The sequence below is a fragment of the Phodopus roborovskii genome, unplaced genomic scaffold, assembly GCF_943737965.1.
Source record: "Phodopus roborovskii unplaced genomic scaffold, PHOROB, whole genome shotgun sequence".
Classification (NCBI taxonomy): Eukaryota; Metazoa; Chordata; class Mammalia; order Rodentia; family Cricetidae; genus Phodopus; species Phodopus roborovskii.
The window spans coordinates 46,828,968-46,848,569 of record NW_026126433.1 but is presented as its reverse complement, the minus strand read 5'-3'; the positions used below and the strand labels follow the sequence as shown (position 1 = coordinate 46,848,569).

The following is a 19,602-nucleotide window of genomic DNA, read 5'->3' as shown; positions in this document are numbered from 1 at the left end:
TAAGTTCATAATTTTGTATTTTTATGTGAAAATGCATGGAACACCAGCTGTTGCTTCCTGGCGTCTTTCTGAAGAGAAAATGGTGTGTGTATGTGTATGTATGTGTATGAGTGCGTGTGTGTGTGTGTGTGTGTGTGTGTGTGTGTGTAGAACATTATAAAATGGCTATTGTTTCTTTCTCTGTGTTTGTGATGTGTTTAAGACACAAGATGGTTAGTTAGCTCACTCTAGTTTCTGGTTTAGTTAAAAAAAGGATTTGGAATTTAATTTTTTCATTATCACTTAAAACATTCATGGAGTTGTGTAGTTTCAAAGGAATAAATTTGTTTAATTTTACCAATAAAATGTTAGAGGCCAAGTTTATTCAAAGTTAGAAAATAACATAGTTGGTAAGTGGGAATTGTAACTTAAGTTATAGGGAGAAGGGGGCTTTTCCTAAAGGTATATATAAAATCTACATAAAAACTCATTTCAGTTCAAGTATATGACAACTGATTGGCTATGTAAAAGTAAATTTTATGTTATCTTGTAATGATTTTCTCTCTTTTCATTGTGTCACTTTTGAGAAGCTAGGGTTTTTCTTTCCTTTTTACAGTGTGTGCGTATGTGTTTGTTTCATGTCATTGGTGTGAAGTTTAGGCATGGATAATCATCAGTTAATTCATAAATAAAACTGTGATGGTAAGACTAGCATTTTCATTATGCTAAATAAAAGATATATCAGAACACTGGATTTTATAGGGGTATAGTCTGTGTTATGAAAATGGTCAATAAATTAATTGTAGAAAACATTTTTTCAATAAAATGTACTTTATGAGGAAAAGAAATAAAATATCCAAGGTGCATTGAGCTAGTGTGGAGACTAAAGGTATTTTACTCTTTTTGAATTAGTTATGAAAACTGCTTTGCCTCTACATAGTTAACTTACCTTTGCATTATCTTTTATTAATTAACGGGTGATTTATAACAAATAAGCTTATTGGCTGTTTGCTGTTCTTAAGAAAAAATACATTTTGGGATTAATCTGTGAATTTCTGTATCCCTGAGAATGTATGTTGCCTCTTAATTTAAAGGCTATAAAACAACTGTTCTACAAAGAACAGCACAATAGGCCATATATATTGCTTTAAAATTTTTTCTTTTGGGTGACTTTTATATGAGACTTCAGGACATTTTTCTTCCTGGTTTCTTGTTTTGTTTTTGTTTTTAAGTTACTACAAGCATTTCAAAATAACCATTATGATATTCAAATACAAATGATGATAAAGACTGAAATATTAATATATAATGAGCAAAGTTATGCTAATTTCTGGTTTTTAAATTTGATTTTTGTTAGAATGACTTATAAAGGTTGTTTCCTGAGATTTCTAGCTGTGTGTTAGGTAATACTGCCCTCAGAGGGCCAAGGTAAGTAAATTCATTTTTAGCATTGAGAAGTGGCTTCCCTGGTATTTATCTGATATGTAAGCCTGACTTGGAGAGGAGGAATGAGTTTATTTGAATAATTGAATAATATTTGGTTTCTTGTTGCTTTTACTTGCTCTGTCTTTTAAAACATGCTAAATATATCTGGGCTCTTCAATTTGATGACAACATTTATGCACAGTTCTTTCTTAACAAAAGTAATTAACAGCTGACTGGCCACAAATTGCTACATTAGCTCCATATTCAAAGAGGATAAGAAAATCACCTACCTGGGAGAGTGAAGGTGATTTTACTTGTGCTTGTCTTTTTTATGCATATAACTCTAGATATTAAAGTGTTATACATTATTTGTATTTAAAATAATTTGTATTCCTACATTTGAATCTGTATATATAGCAGGATTCATAGAAATGGAAGCATATTTTTTTCAATTTAAAAATATAAATGTATTAAAATTTTTAATCAAGAAAATGTACTTGACTAGTATATAATGGTTGTATGTTAGAGTTGAAAATGTACTTTTTCCGAAGTAATTTTAAAAGCCAAGACTAATACGTAGTTTGTTTACAAATTCAAAGTGAGATTAAATTGGACAATAAAAGAGGAAGCACAGGAAAGGAATAACGTTAAAGAATATGATACAGCTTTTGCTTTTGTTCTTTTTGCATGTAGCATTTTTAATGAAATTAGAAAGAAATAAAATACTTATTTCTCCATTCCCAGGATTACTTGATATTGAATTAAGAAAGAGGATTTCTATGACAGTATTGGCAGTTTTTTTTAAATTGAGATTATTATTAATGAGAATGGTGGATAAAAACAAGACCAAATACAGTAAATAATGAAATTTGAGTTTGTCATTTATGGTGTTGCATGAGTATATTGAAGTTAGAGATCAATGTCAGGTGTCTTCATCACTCTCCACCCTGATCCTTCCCCCCCTTTTTTTTTTGAGGTACAAGTCACTCCTTGGATGCTCACATAATCAGGTAGACTGGCTGGACTGTGAGCTCCAGGGATCACTTGTCTCTGCTTCCTGAGTGCTGGGAGTGCAAGCTTGTGCCATGCCCTGTTTTCTTATGCAGGTTCTGGAGAGTTAACACAAGTCTTTGTGATTCTGTGGCAAAAAACATTAATAACTGCCTTCCAGCCCCTAATTTTCTTTTGCTTGCCTTAAAATAAGAGTTTAATGCATGACTACAATGTATCTTCAGATATTTGCTTCCCCCAGTCTTTTTCATTGGTTTTCTTTTTTATACCAATGGCTATTTTAGTTTATTAGCAAGCGATTATAGTTTATTAGCAAACGATTATATAATTCTTACTGTGAGATGTTTTGTTTATGTTATAAATATTACTCTATTTTTTATTACTGTTGTCTCCATTTTCCAGAAGAGGAAATGAGGTATAGAGAGATTGGTGTGCCCAGTTTGTCACGCACATACTTAGTGTAGTAAGTGACACAACCATCTTTTGAATCTGGACAATTGGGTTCACAATCACTGTGTGAAAAGGATGTGTGTCTGTTCAAGTATCATTGCTGTATGGCCTTCTCTGCAGTGACGATGTCAACAATGCTTGCCTCTAATTTGTGTGAAGAGATTCATTGGGATGAAACCTGAACACAGGGCTTAGCTGAGGACTTTTAAGTTTTCTTTGTTTTTGTCTTATTCTTTCTTCTCTTCTCCCTGTAACATGATGCTGATGAATGTCTTAGATTATTTTTGAAGGAGGAGGAGGGAGGAACAGGGAGGAAGAAGGAGGAAAAAAAAAAGGAGGGAGAAGAAGAAAGAAGGAGGATGAGGAGGAGGAAGGAGGAGGAAACAAGAAAGAAACAAGAAAGAAGGAAGAGGAGAGTTTTGAAGGGCAGGAATTTACCATTAAAATGATAGCGGCCATGAGTTTCAAGTCATTTTTTAGGAACCCATACCACTAGAATTTGAGAACCCATACCACTAGAAGTTGATCATTGGAGATTCATAGTCAAAGGTCTAAGATGCAGCATTATTTCCACTGATTTTTATAAAGTGGGTGTGAAATGGGTAACAGGTTGAACTACCTGATGTTCTCTCCCTCCACCCACACGTATAATACAGGCCTCCTGATTAGCAAGCACTACAGTTTCATACAGAGTACTTGTACAGTAGGCATCAAAGGGGAAGCAGAGAGTGATTCTGGGTTTGTATTACACTGAGATAGCCTGGGGTTTTTTGCCATGAGTGTATCCCCTCAGAATAGTGGTGAGTTGTTTATTTATTCAGTCAGTAGTTATTTCTTAGCTTGATCTGTTCTAGATGTTGAATAGACATGGTGGGTAGGTTTGTGTTATGTTACATTGTTTCCATATTAAGACTACTTATAATTAAATTATATATATTACTTAGACTTAAATATTTAGAGAGGATATAATAAAATGGAAAATATTTACAGTATAGGTGTTAATTTTTATAATTAAATTCAATTTTAAATTAGTCCATTCCTTTGCAGATATTTTTTTCTTACTTCTGTGTTTTGTTTAGAGGTGCAGTCTCTCTATACAGCACTGGCTGTCCCGAGACTCACTGTGTAGATCAGGCTGGCTTAAACTCACAGAAATCTGCCTGTCTTTACCTTTGCAATACTTTTATCATTTTCACATTATTAAAATAGTATAGAAATTACTTCATGTTTAAATGTGGTATGGTGTAGAAATGAAGAGTTTTTGCAATAATATAGAAAAAGAAAGCTTTGCTTTCACAATGTACAAGGGCGTAAGTGAAAGCAAAATAATAATTTAGCTTACATTTAACCCAGCGGGAAGCTGAGTACAGATTGAGTAATTCTCCACAACATATCCCCTCCTGTGTAAACTAAGCTCATGGTTTATTCTTCATTAAATTACTAGGATGCTATTTTCTGTTGGCGAGAATAATGTGCATCACTGTGTGTTTTCCACTCCTCCTTGATTTTCTCAGTAAAATTTGATACTATAATATGGTTAGGATGTTGTTTTGTTTAAAAGAATAATCTAAAAGTATGTAAAGTTTGATGTTACCTAAAAACAGTAGGAACCAGGGTTTGATTAACCAGGTTATTATCATTAAACAGATATCAGAATGGTTAATGGTAAGGTGCTAATTGTTCACGTTTGAAAATTTTTAAATAAATACTGACAAATCAACCACACGGAGGTCTTTGAAGTTGGCCTTTTAACATCTTACAGCATTGGTTCACAACCTTCCTAATGCTGTGATCCTTTAATACAGTTCTGTATGTTGTGGTGACCCTCAACCACAAAATTATTTTTGTTGCTACTTCATAATTATATGTAAATGTCTGTGTTTTCCACTGGTCTTAGGCAACTCTGTAAAAGGATCATTTGACTCCCAAAGGGGTCATAACCCACAGGTTGAAAACCATTGTCTTACTTTATTCAATTTCTAGATCTTTTTTTTTCTTTTTTTAAAGTGGTTCAACTTCAACACAAAACATGGACCCTAGCCTTCCTTAGGAAGTAGACATGAAAACTATACTTAATATAAAAACGGCAAGCTCATGCATTATGCAGTGGAAGCAGAATTTCTTGACTATAATATATTTCTCAAAATAATCATGAAGGAACATATAGAAAAGCAGAGAAATGTGGGTACATCTGGAAGGCTTTTAAGGCATCTTGGAAGTACAACGCAGAATTACCAAAATTGTAAACAACTTGCATGTTGCCAATTGCAATGGTGATATTTTCCAGCCCAGGAGCAGACAACTGCAAGGTGGGAGCAGGTAGTGCCTTCTCATCAGCATGGCAGCAACAGAATGCTGAAATGTTGAAAGACTGCGTATTGAAATCACCCCCAGACAACAGGTAGTATCAAGTACATATCCAAGGGCAAAGAATCAAAGATGTTGCTATTACACATTAAAGACATTGCACAGATCTCATAGTTCAACACTAGTTAGTTAAAAGTGAAAGAATTTGTTTGAAGGAGTCAATGAAGGAAAATGATATGATTGTTTTTCAACAGGAATGGGTAAATCCTTTTTTATTTTGAGTGTGTCTGTGTCCTAAACTATTTTGTTCAAGCTGACCTCAAACTTCTGAGTTCAAGGGATCCTTTTCCTCAGACTCCTAAATATCTGGGATGGCAGATGTGTGCCAGAGCCCAGATCTATTTCTAATTAAAATCTCTAATGACTTCACTTCTGGATTCCATTCTTAACAACTTCTTACTAGACTTAAAACTTTATAAAGGTTGGGCTGTATCTGCATCATTCACTTCTACAGTCTCAGTACTTGTATGCATTTCAATACTAAAATTTTTGGGGACTTTTATTTTTGTTTTCTGTGTATGGGTGTCTTCTCTGTAAGTATGTCTATACAACACAAGGTCAGAAGAGGGAGGGCCTTAAGTAGTCTGGAACCAGAGTTACAGTCAGTTGTGCGCCACCATGTGGGTGTTGGTACTGAACCTGAGTCCTCTGGAAGAGCAGCCAGAGCTCTTCAGCACTGAACCATCTCTTTAACTGCACAACACCAAATATTTTTAATGATTCAACTCCATTTTACACTCTTCTCCTGAATTCTATCAACATTTTTTAAGGCATAGTCTTTGATCATTTGTGCTCATTGACCACTAAGAATGAATGACCTCGAGCCTATATTGCCTTTTTGGTGTGTTTTGCTGACAAATCCAGTTTTTTTTTTTTTTTTTTGTTTTTTTGTTTTTTTGTTTTTGTTTTTAGCTTATTCAAACTAACACATATTTGAAAAGACAGTTGATGGCAATTATTCAAGTGACAATTATCAAGTGAAAAAAAGAATTTATTCATCACTTTTAATGTACTGAAGGGCAAAGAAATAACATGTTTGGATGACAATGAAAAGGATGACAATTTAAACAATAAAATTTTTAAAAATTGGAAAAACTAAATTATATGTATGAGTGTTAGTACACATACACATCACTATGAAAATATAGGATTATTAATGTCTTAAGCTGTGTGTTGAAATAATAAGTAAAACCTCTTTAATTACTTTTGGTTTACCTTTATCTCATATTAAATAAGTTGAATAAACATGAGAATTACCTGCTGAGTATCATTCTTAATGTATCCTCTCAATTATAAATCATATTCCTTAGATATAAATAATGTATTTTAATAAGGAGAAAATTTCACTTTTTTTAAAGTTAGATTTTTTTTTAAATTTTCTGATTTTTGTATTTTTTTAATATTTATTTATTTTGGGTTTTTTGAGACAGAGTTTCTCTGCATTGCTTTGGAGCCTGTCCTGGTACTCGCTCTGTAGGCCAGACTGGCCTCTGACTTACAGAGATCTGCCTGCCTCTGCCTTCTGAGTGCTGGGACTAAAGGTGTGCACCATCAATGCCCAGTTCATCTTTTTTTTTTTTTAAGTTACATTTTTATATAGTCCTTTGCAGTTACAAAGTATCATGTACTTCACTGCATTGTGAAGAATACAAAATAAAATTATCAGGATTACTTTTAAGATAAATACAAAATATGATAATGATAAGTTCAATGAGAAACCTGTTCCTTCTCCCTGAGACATGGACAGGCTTCGGTTTATGGCTGATTTGACACCTTTGCATAAAAATGCAATAGGCACTTTTAAATATTGCAGATGTTGTGCTATATTTAACACAGTCTGCTTTCCTGTATAATATTTGTCTTTAAGATAATCTATATAATATAATGCTACTATATATATAATATATATATATAATATATATATATATTGTTTTTGTTGTTTATGGGGATAACATTTACCTCTGAAATACACTGTAAAAAATCTGCTTTATTCTTTTAGGAAGCTAATATGTTTAAATTAGGTTGTATCTATCAACAAATAACTAAATATTTACTATGAACCATGAAGTTAGACAGATATTTATGCTAATGGTAACAGTAAACCTCTTGTTGTCTGAGGTTAAAAAATGAAGCCCATGAAGGCTTCTATTCCAGAGTACTGCTGGAGATAGTTTATTGAAGGATTTAAGTTTTGTCTTTACTGAAAGGTGCCAGAATTTTTTTTTTAAATGTGTAAACACATTGATTAGAAGGTGTGTGTGTGTGCGTGCATGAATGCGCAAGTATGAAAGTGGACACCCATGTGTGCAGGTGAATACACATTTTGTATGCATGTGAGTGTGGAGGCTAATGGCTAAAGTCAGCTGCCTCCTACTATCACTCTATGCCTTATATACCAAGGCAGAGTTTCTCACTTGAACCCAGATTCTGCAGGTTCTTCTAGGCTAGCTATATTGTCCCAGGGATCGCCTGTCTCTGATTCGTGCATGCTGGGATGACAACCTGGCATTTCTATAGTCTCTGGGGATCTAAACTCTGGTGGTCAGGCTTGTGTAGGAAGTGCTTTTGCTTGCTGAACCATCTCTTAAGCACCAAGAAACTCTTAAAATACACTTATGTTATCATTATAAAAAATGTTCATAAAGACCAGATGCCTTGTGACTAGTACTGGGGAGGCTAAAGCTAGAGGATTGCTTGAGCTCAGTTCAAGACAAGCCTGGGCAGTACAGGAAAATCCCATCAATAAAGGAAAGAAGTTGTGAAAGCTTCGATACTTCTGTTTATCTTTCTGTTATATCTTACCTTTGTCTTAAAGAAGAAGTATGATTTGAACAAATGCTGTAGGTAGATATTGCATGGCTTTCTTTTTGTTATTAACAGTATTTCAGGGCTAGAGATGACTATAGTGTGTTGAAGGGCATGCAGTGCTCTTGAGAGGATTAGAGTTTGGTTCCCAGCACTCCTGTCATGCAGCTCACAACCACCTGTTTCCAGCTCCAGGGGATCTAATGCCCTCTTCAGGATTCTGTGGGTACCTGAACTCAACATGAACACACCCTCCCCACATATGAATTAAAATTATAAAAAGAAATATTTAAAGTTTTATATAGCTATCACTAGTTTAAAAGACCTGTTTTGACTGATGATATACATTCATTAGTATATGACTATTCCTGGGTAAGTTCAATGCTGATTATAAATTATATTAGTGAACAGTGGTTCCATTTAATAAGAAAATCTAATACCTAATGTATGCCAAGAAATATTTTAAGAGTTTATATATTATGTTCTTACACAATTTGGGTAGGTACAATAATGACACTCCTTTGGCAGTTGAGGTGTGGGGAGGGTAATTCCCTTTCCCTTAGTTCAGTGGTGTTGTAGTCATGACTCACCTAAGTGGTGTGCCCCAGAGTCTTACCCCCAGGTGTTACATTACAGGGTATTGCTTAAAGGTGTATGCTACTATGCCTGGCCATTGAGAAAATGATTAGCATTTTTAATTTTTGAAATAAAGAGTGTCCACTGGAAACTTAAACAGCAATATCACATATATAGCATAATAATTCAGGTTTATTTACTGTTAGTAATTAGGGTCCTTTTAATTTCTTGGGGGAAAATATGAAACTAAACTCATGTCCTATCCTATGTTATAAGTAGCATATTGTTTTTCTTTTTTATTTAAATTAGAAACAATCTTATTTTATAGATCAATCCCACTTCCTTCTCCCTCCCATTCTGTCTTGCCCCCAATGGCCCCCATCCTATCTCTCTTCTCCATTGAAAGGGTGAGGCCTTCTATGGGGGTAATCATCAGAGTCTGGCACATCATTTGGGGTAGGGTCTATACCCTTTCCCCACGTGTCTAGGTTGAAAGAGTATCCCTCTGTGGGGAATGGGCTCCCAATGTCCATTTGTATACTAGGTATAAATGCTGTTCCCTTACCAGGGGCCCCATAGGTTTCCCAGGCCTCCTAACTGACACCCATGTGCAGGGGACCTGGTTCTGTCCTATGGTGATTTCCCAGCTATCAGACTCAGGTCCATGAGCTCCCCCCGTTCAGGTCAGCTGTTTCTGTGTGTTTCCCTAGCATGGTCTTGACCCTTTTGCTCATCACTACTCTCTCTACAACTGGATTTCAGGAGTTCTTATCAGTGTTTAGCTGTGGGTGCCTCTACTTCTATCAGCTACTGGATGAAGGCTCTAGGATGGCATTTAAGGTAGTCATCAATCTCATTATTGGGGAAGGGCATTTAAGGTAGCCTCTCCCTTATTGCCTAGATTCTTAGTTGGGGTTATCCCACTAGCAGTGGAGGAGTGTACCCATTCCTCCATATTCTCTCCAGCATAAACTGTCATTGATGTTTTTGATTTTATCTATTCTGACAGATGCAAGATGGTATCTCAAGAGTTGTTTTGATATACATTTCTCTGATGGCTAAGGATGTTGAACACTTAAAATGTCTTTCAGCCATTTTGAATTCCTCTATTGAGAATTCTCAATTTAATTCTGTAATCCCACTTTTTAATTGGATTACTTGGTGTTTTGGTAACTAGCTTCTTGAGTTCTTTGTATATTTTGGAAATGAGCCCTTTGTCAGATGTGGGATTGATGAAGATCTTTTCCAATTCTGTGGGTTGCCATTTTGTATTGTTGACTGTGTCCTTTCCCTTACAGAAGCCTGTCAGTTTCAGTAGGTCCCATTTATTAATTGTCGATCTCAGTGTCAGTGGTACTGGTGTTATGTTCAGGAAGTGGTCTCTTGTTTGTTCAAGGGTACCTCCTACTTTCTCTTCTAAGAGGTTCAGTGTGGCTGGATTTGTGTTGAGGTCTTTGATCCATTTGAACTTAAGTTTTGTGCATGATGATTGACATGGATCTATCTGCAATATTCTACATGCCAGCATCCAGTTATGCCAGCACCATTTGTTGAAGATGCTTTCTTTTTTCCATTGTATAATATTAGCTTATAAGTAACATATTTTTAATATGATGATTTTGTATAATTGAATTCTAAATGGTTGTTTTATGAGATTTTTGAAAAGTAGTGCTACAGTTGTATCAAATAATATGAGCTGGATTGTGTCTGCTTTAATAAGGTTCAAATTATTTTACATAGTTATTATTATATATTAGTAGACCAGTCCATGTTAGCATAGACTTTTGAGGATGGGTTTCCAGTATGCGAGTATTTATGTAGTGTTCTCCACTGGCACATCTTTCATTGTGTATCTAACTTTCTGCTTCTCATTGCCTAGAGCTATTTATTATCAGGTTTTTCAATACAACCTAACCTTAAAACAATCATATTTATCACCCCATACCATTTTGAAGAGAAAAAGACTTGATATAAGTGTCTTTCTCAGTTAGATATCTGAACAAATACAGACATTTCCAAGAAAATACAGATCAGAGGCTATTGGGACACTGAATCTGGTTTTGGTCCAGGCACATATGCCCCTAATTTCTACTTTGGGACTTTCTCAAATCTTCAGCTTTTAAAACTACAGTGATGATTCTCAACAAATTACTAATGAATAATGGAATAGAGTTTATAGGTGTGGAGTGATTTAAAATGGTGATATCAAATGATGTAATTTGATGCTAGATAAACAACTTTGGGAAACCCTGAGTTGATTTTATATTACCGTTTCCCCAATCGATCCATTTGAATAAGCTGTCAAAGATTTTAGGTGGAAAAGATGCAATATGCATTGAGAAAACCTGAGAGCTAAGAGTTATTTGTATTTTTTTTAAATAGTGGCAATCTACTCAAAACTGTTTAGATTATTTGTTGTAATACAGGAAATAAATTATTAAGTAATAAGAGAGTTGAAAAATACAGAACTCTAGAACATAAGTAGGTAGAACTCAGAACACACACACACTCTCTCTCTCTTTCCTCTCTCTCTCTCTCTCTTTTTCTCTCCCTCCCTCCCCCCTGTCCATTCTGTGACTTGTTCTGTAGATCAGGCTGGCCTTGAGCTCACAGGGAACTGCCTGATTCTGCCTCCTGAGTGCTGGGATCAAAGGCATGCACCCCTTTGCACAGCTAAACTCAGAACTCTTTAAAAACCATTTTCTTTCAAACCTACAATTCACAAATATAATTCTTTATTTATTGCTTCTAAGAATGCTTTAGAAACTTTCTTTTGCATTTATAAGAAGTTGACTGAGTCTGGGTCTTTCTCATGCTGTAATTTTAATGGATCATTAGATTTATTTTTGTGGTTGTTGTATAGCCAAGCCTTTGATAGTAGTGCGTAAGAGTGGTTTTAATTCCTTTAGAGTGGGTATATTAAATAACTACAATGATGACTTGTAACAATAGAAATTTTTCTGTCACAGTTGTGGAGATCAGTGTATAGAACAAAACATGTGAGCTGAGCAGGGTTATTCTTCCTCAGTGGCTTTAGAGAAAGTCTGTTCTTTATATCTTTCCATTTCTGGTGAATCTCCTGTCATTGTCACCATGGTCACCTGCTTCCTCCTTTGCTCCATATGCCATGTGTACTCTTCTGTCAATTCTGTTTTTCTAAGAGCATTTTTAATTTGATATGAGGCTCCCCCAAATAATTCAGGAGAAGCTGTCCTAAAAATCTGTGCCATCATGCTTCTCTTGGAAAATGAGATGATACTCTTTTTCTATAAGGTAATATTCACAAGTTTCAGAGATTTGGATTTATATCTCTTTTGAAAGTCTATCATTTTAGTTCATTTATAAAACCCCCAAATACCAGAATCCTTTTTGGGAAATTGGAATATCATACATGGAATTGTGGTACTATAATATTGATAATAGAGCTGAGAAATCCTGTTGCCTAATAATGTAGTTATAGAAAATTCATTACTTATGTGGCTGTGGTGATTTTGATATGAACAAATCTTTGTAGTTGGCTGTGCAAAAAAAAAATTCATAATTAAATATAATGTATAATCTCTGACAACAATTTGATGGGTATTGGCTTATATTTTTTCTGTAGTGTGCTTTCAATTATTATTTTAAAGTCACTTCTGTAGGCAGAGACTGAACTTAATCTTAACAACATGCTTGAATTTAGTGACATGAGACACTGTTGCTCCTGATAGCATCATGCACTTTCCCGAAAAAATGTTGGACACTGTTGGCGCTCCTTCTGGAGTCCATCTTTGCTTCAGTATGGCCTCTTGGGCAAAGAACTGCCCCCACCTGGACCATTGGTTTGGACGTATGGTCCTATGTGCTTGCAGGAGACAAACATAAAAGACTGCTGAACCCTGCCAAGTCAGGTTAAGACAACCTTTCAACCTCCCTGCCTTTGTTGTGATCTGTCAGGTAATCTAGGCCTTAGCCAAAACTGGCTGTACTAACATTGCTGTAAGACCTTGGGTGACTGTCCAGGTAGTTTGCTGTTTCTGTCCTCACTGCACCATTTGGAAGTTGCCTATCTGTACTTCCTGCTGACTGTAGTATTGTTATTTTCCTTCTCAGGTCTTTGATGAGGTTAAAGATTAAGTTATCACAACTATTATTCTCTCTTCCTACTTAGATATAATAGGTACTAGACTTAAGCTTTCCAGCTTAGGACAACTCTATTGTATACCCTGTTTTGACTTCACCCTAGGACTAGATAATTAGGTCTTAAGTTTGTATGTTCTCAATTTTCCTTTTCTTAGAGCACACTTGTTATTTGCTGTTTTGTATATAGTTTTGTATCAAGCCTAAATCTTTTCTTTAGACTAAAAGGGGAATTGTAGTGAGATATTCACTTTGTCCACACCTGTGGTGCAGACCACGCCCATTAGGGGGAGACAGGGGTGGACATTAATTGCTAGAGCTAAGTCTGAGGAGGGGCCGGGGAGCACTCTCTTGCTTGCATCATGAGGACAGGTGATCCTTGGCACCAGGAACCTGCTGGTTTGTAAGTTATTTCTCCCTGAATAAACATCTATCTGGCCTATTTGTTTCTCTTGATCCTTATTAAACATCAATACACCTCCACTTAATTTAAAAATGCACACTGTAAAATACCGAGCTTTGTGTTTATTTATTCTGGCTTTCAATACCATCATTTCTTCTTGGTCTTGATGTAATCTTACTGTTTTGATCATTGTAACTCTAGAAGCAGTAGTCTATACACATATAGTATACACTTAGGCATAGGGATTAGATATGTGGTAGACTGTGTGATCTAGATTTGTATGATAATGTTCTTATAGTGACAAAATTTCCTAAGTATATATATAACAGAGAACATCTCTGATAGGCAAATAGCCTAGCCAGACTGTGTGTGTTGGTTAACAGTGGATTTCAAAGTAGATATAACCTCTAGTCAAAGAGGGTAAGAAAGAAGTAGAAGCTCAGGGAATAGTAGATAATAAGTTAGGAAAAGATGGTGCTGGAAATTTTATTCCTTTGTTCCTACAGTATTTTTTCAAAGTCTTGTCAGGAGAGACATACATGGTCCCCCAGAGAAGGGGAAAGGAACAAGATCTCCTGAGAAATTGGGAGTATGGGGGGTTAGGAGATAAAGAAGGGGAGAAGAGGAGGGGAGAGGAGGATATGAGGGATCAGGAAGATTGAGTTGAGTCAGGGGAAGAATAGAGGAGAGCAAGAAAAGAGATACCATAATAGAGGGAGCCATTATAGGTTTAAAGAGAAATCTGGCATTAGTGAAATGTCTAGTGATCTACAAGGATGACCACAGCTAACAATCTAAGCAATAGTGGAGAGGCTACCTTAAATGCCCTTCCCTGATAAGATAATGAGATTGATGACTACCTTATATTCCATCCTAGAGCCTTCATCCAGTAGCTGATGGAAGTAGAAGTAGACACCCACAGCTAAACACTAGCAAGACTCCTGGAATCCAATTGCAGAGAGGGAGGAGTGATGGACAAAGGGGTCAAGACCAGGCTGGAGAAACCCACAGAATCAGCTGACCTGAACAAGGGGGAATTCATGGACACTAGCCTGATAGCTGGGAAGGCAGTATAGGACCCACCCAGTTCTCCTACACATGGGTATCAGTTGGGAGGACTGGGCAGTCTGTGGGGCCTCTGGTAGTGGATACAGGTGATTGTTTTTTTTTTTTACTCATCTGAACATATAAATACTTAATATGATGCTAAAGGGAAATTAGGTTTAGAAATAAAAATTGATTTTTATTTTTATTTCATATTTTTCAAATGAATGTATTCAGTTTTGTTTCACATGGGGAGAAATAATTCTGTTTTGTGTTTTTCAGATGAATTTGTTTGATTTTATTTTTGATATGATTGTGAAATTATTACTTGCTATTCAGCTTGACAGACATGTATGTATCAGTATAAATCTGTTTTGTTAACAACAGCCTTTGGGACCTAATTGCTACATCATTATTTGGAGATTAATGCCTAACAATGTAAGATTATATAGGAATGCATAATTAAATATGGAAGAATCAAATAATGAGGGCATTTAACAAAGGAATTTCTTTATGTTTTTAAATAGGCATTGTGGATTTAAATATTCTAGTTTTATAAATTTAAATTATGTAGTTGCTGAGAATAGAATTTATGTATTTATTTGTAAAATAAATAAATTCTATTAGGTATTTGTGTATTGGTATGTGCATGGATTGAAATCCAATATACCCTATATACATGTGTCAAATATTTATGTATGTATGTATGTATCTTTCATTTATTTAATACGACTATCAGTCAAGTGATAGTAGTAGGTGCTACTAGAGCGTATCATTGCAAGTAAGCAAAAGCTGGCAGCATTTGCTGGGCTAATGAAAATTGAGCTTCAAGAGCAAAGGCTAGATTTTTGAAAATACATCCACTCTCAGGAGCTTTGAAGCTTCACAATACTTAAAAAGAGTTTTTAAACAATGAAATTGGTTAACAGTACCAAATATAACAAACTATATAAAGTGTTTCCACTGTGAAAGTTGAACTGCTTGAATATCTGTATGACTAATGCATGATTCTTAAAATTGTGCACAGTGTACAAGAGTTATTCAAAGTGGAATCTGAGTAAATGGATATTCACCTAACATGATAAAGTTGCAAATCTTCCATCACCATTAATATTTTAGAAACTATTCCTAATTTTGAATTACTGTGTATATCTAATACTACTATTTCCCCTGCCAGCATGGTGACATACCCTTGTAATCCTAGCATTGTCCATAATTATTTGAATATTCTTCCCTTCCCTTTTTTCAGTTACCACCTGAGTTACATTTTCCCCTTATATTTTATATTTCAACCAGAACAACACACTTTAATAGCTGTACTGTGCTGCTTTTTTTTTTTTTTTTTTTTTTTTTTTTTTTTTAACTAAAAGATAGGGTTAGCCTTAAACTTGTGATCTTTTGCCTTCCTAGTGCTAGGATTACATGTACATGCTACCACATTGGCTCAGAAAATAGGTTTTTAAATGCACATATGTTATATTAAATGAAATAAGTTTGTTTTGTTTTTGAGACAGGATCTCACTATCTAGCCCTGGCTGTTCTGGAACTCTCTCTGTAGACCAAGCTGGCTTTGAACTCAGTGAGATCAATTTGCCTCTGCCTCTTCCTCCTGAATGCTCCACAGGCCAATCAAATTGTATTAGTGTTAAAAGTATAAAGCAGAAGAGTGATAAAACCAATGGATTTGGGTGTTGGTGGTGCACACCTTTAATCCCAGCACTAGGGAGGCAGAGGCATTAATGTGCAGGTAAGGTTTGTTAGTAGAAGCTGTCGTGAGTAGCCTGGGGAAAGCAGATAAGAATATTAGTAAATGCTGGATGTAAGCACTAATGGGCCAGTTTAGGTAAGGCTGGTAGGGAGAGACTTGGGAAGTCCATTCTGACTTAGCTCCTGGTCCTATAAGGTATGGCAGAAGGCAAATGCTAGGTTTAAAGTTGGTCTAAAAAAGAAGCTGCTTTGTAGCAAAAATAAATTTTTCAAATTTTTTGTTTTAAGATTCAGCGTTTGAGATTTAATATCAGGAGGCAGATAGCTACATAATTCCCTCCTCCACTTCTTTTTTCTTCTTTTTCCTCCCTTTAACTCCCTTACTAAAGCACTCTGTAAACCCCAACCCCCAAACCCCAGTCTTGCTTTGTAGCCCAGGATGGTCTGGCATTCACAGGATGCTCCTGCTTCAGCCTCCCAAGTGCTGAGAAAACAAGTGTGAACTTCTTTGCTGGTTTGCCATTAAGTTATTAAGGTGTCATGGAATCACCTGCTGTTTCACATTAGAGCCTATTTTGGTGGATAGGAAGGAGCCCATACGTAAAGCTGATAGAGTATACACTTACCTACTGTTATTCATGCTCTGTAATGGCTGTGTGTTGTATTTATTTCTACATGTAAATTTGGCGTAGTTTTGAGCTTCTTTAACTCATGTTCTTTGAATTTTGTGACTTATTCATAACATGTGTGTCTATAAGGTTATTTTCTCAGAAAAAGGAAGGCAGGGTCCAATTTTAAAAAGGAAGTAACCTTATAATAATTCCAAACCTTGGGGGCTGAGGCAAGAAGATTGAGAGTTTAAGCCCAGCCTTGGTTATAAAGCAGTGAGACTCTGTTTTAAAAAGGAAAAAGAATTAACTCTTCCCCTTTTTTGAAAAATATGTATTTTGCAGTCTGCTTATGCTGTGTTTTCCCTGGAATTAATAAATACTGTATGGGTTATGTACCAGGGCTTTCTAAAATTTCTGAGAATCTGCTTTAGCAACTGTGTGATAAAATGAAAACTGAACAAAATGTGTATTCAGATGAATGATTTTCTGAAGGTATAACAGTGCAGATGAGTATCCAAGTATGAAATCATTAAAAACAGTGTTTGGTTTTCTGTTGAGTCCTAATTTATAGACTCAATTTCTTTTTTAAGTCAAGTTAAAAAAAAAATTGCCTCACTAAAATTTTGGAGGTCAATGTTCAGGTCATATTATACCATAATTTATTTTTTACACAAAAGTGACTTCATTTTTTGCCATTAATATGTGTGCTTTCTTCATGTAGGAGAATATATAAAAAATTGGAGGCCAAGATACTTCCTTTTGAAGACAGATGGTTCATTCATAGGCTATAAAGAAAAACCTCAAGATGTGGACTTACCTTATCCCCTCAACAACTTTTCAGTGGCCAGTAAGTGTATAACAATTGTTAATTTACCTTGGTTTACTTATTTGTATGACTTTATGTGCCATATGTGTTAATGTATCTGAAAAACCAGTGCAAAAGTTTAGGTTTAAATTTAATTGCAAAGAAAATGTCAACTCTGTAAGATTTTCAACTCCTTAAGATAGAGACTTACAATCTTTTGCAGTGCACTATAGTTACTATTTTCATCTATGTGTCTCATTTTTTCTTTATAAAAATGTACATAAGGACCTGTGAACTTGGTCATAACATGTTATGTTACTGCATTTCCTTTCAGAATTCCCTGTCACAATGTTTTGTTGGTTGGTCTTTTATATAAATGTTTTCTGTTAGAAATCATTTTTCAGGGAAAATATGGGTGACTGGGAAGTGAACAGAATTGGGGTACATGATGGAACTTATTTTAACAAACTGTATCGAGTAATTTCAAGTGTCTAAATGTTCTAACAAAATAAAAATGGGGGGCTGGAGAGTTGGCTCAGCCGTTAAAGGCTAGGCTCACAACCAAAAACAAAATAAAAATGGGAAAATGTTTAAGAAAAAGAAAGTCTAGAAATACTTATTTCATACTAGTGTATCAAAAATTAAGTGATCATATAAGTTGGTTGCAGTTGTTAGAGAGCTCTCTTCTATCCAAGCTGGTAGAGATGTGTGCATTGATGACCCTCCTCTTTGAACAAGTAAATTGCTCAAACACCAAAAAAAAAAAAAAAGAAAAAAATCATTTTTCTGATTTCATGTTTTTTTATTTTATTTTATCTTTTGCTTTTCTTATTCATAACTAACAGAATGCTCATGGCTTACTTAGAAATGTTGAATTTGTTTGAGAGATGACTGATAATAACAGTGATTATTTTTATTCTTTTATGTTATGATCAAGATTTTAAATGGTTTATACTTAGTGACCCAATAAAATGATTTTGCTATGTTAATCTAGAAATAAAGCATTTCCAAGTTCAAATTGGAATGTGTAATAACTAGGTGTAGTCTATAGTGTTAAAAAATTTAATTAGACAACTCCTGTACTGTGTTTTGGTTGGATGTTATTTGTTAGATATATTTGAAAAAGGAGGGAGAATTGAAGTTTGTGAACAAAATTAAATAACTCAAGAAATTTTGCCATATAGAAACTTCAAACTTTATTTTCAATTTCAAAAGTAAACCTAAAAGAGAATGGAATTACAAATATTTGAAGAATACTAACTTTATATTTCTAAATTTTTTATATAAAAATATTTTACATATAACATATTTTGGTCATGCCCTTTACCCTCCTGGATACGTATATGTGCATGTATCATGTATATGTGTGTATTAAGGAAAACAGCCTTTTCTCTATCAAAACATGTTCATTATAAATTGCTCTAGTAAGAAATTATTTTAAATCATTTTGACAATTATATCTTTTGAATTTTTAAGATATATATTTTCAGTCTAAAGGTATTTTGGTTGAACATTTGCTTATTAAAATGGTAGAAATTATCTTTTAAACAATTGCCATGTCCTGCCTAAATAGTTTTTCCATTTTACTAGCAATTCTGTTGGTTTGTTTGAAATAATTTCTAAAAGTATGGAAAAATCTCTTATCTGATGATAAAAATGCAGCATTTTTTGACCTTATGAAATTTCACACCCCAACAAGTTTTAAAGACATACTGTATGTCACAGTCTGCCAACATCTGCTCTAGCACTTCCCCTGGCAGAGGCTGAAATAATGTGTACTTGTGGAGAGCGCTTACTCAGTGACTGACAGCTTCTCCACAAAATAATGGCATCTGTAATTTCTACTTGCACAACAAAGTCCTTGTTGGGACTTGACTTCCACAGGTAAAGTTGTAGTTGAACCCCTAATTTTCAGATCTTACCATGACTCTGTTATTTATTTTTTTATTTGCAAAACATTACTATAACCTAAAATTATAAAAATAATTAAGTAAATACTACCTTAATTGAAAGGAAATAAGTGAAAAAAATGGCCCAGATTTCAACTCTTCACATGCTAAATATTATTTGAAGCAGATCATTTTTAAAAACTCTGATTGCAATATTTCCTTCAATAGCATACTTCTGTTTGTTGCTTTGTAAGGTGGAGTTTGAGCAGATCCTTGTAGATAGATTAAGTAAATAAAAAGCTAATTCAAACAAAGGAGGAGGTATTAAAGACAGAAAACGACAATGCTTTTATGAAGTATTAGTGGAAAGAACCTGTACACCCTATTTTCTTTGGCTTATAGTTAGTTCCT

The 19,602-nt window shown here is 34.7% G+C and overlaps 1 protein-coding gene across 2 annotated transcripts in view; it reads left to right on the top strand.

The window, feature by feature from the left end:
• Positions 1-19,602, top strand: part of Akt3 (AKT serine/threonine kinase 3) — a 218,029-nt gene that overhangs the window by 92,513 nt on the left and 105,914 nt on the right. For both annotated transcript variants that reach the window (XM_051186382.1, XM_051186383.1), the window contains one exon: positions 17,219-17,344. In XM_051186382.1, the coding sequence (XP_051042339.1) occupies positions 17,219-17,344 (126 nt within the window). The remainder of the gene's footprint in view (positions 1-17,218; positions 17,345-19,602) is intronic.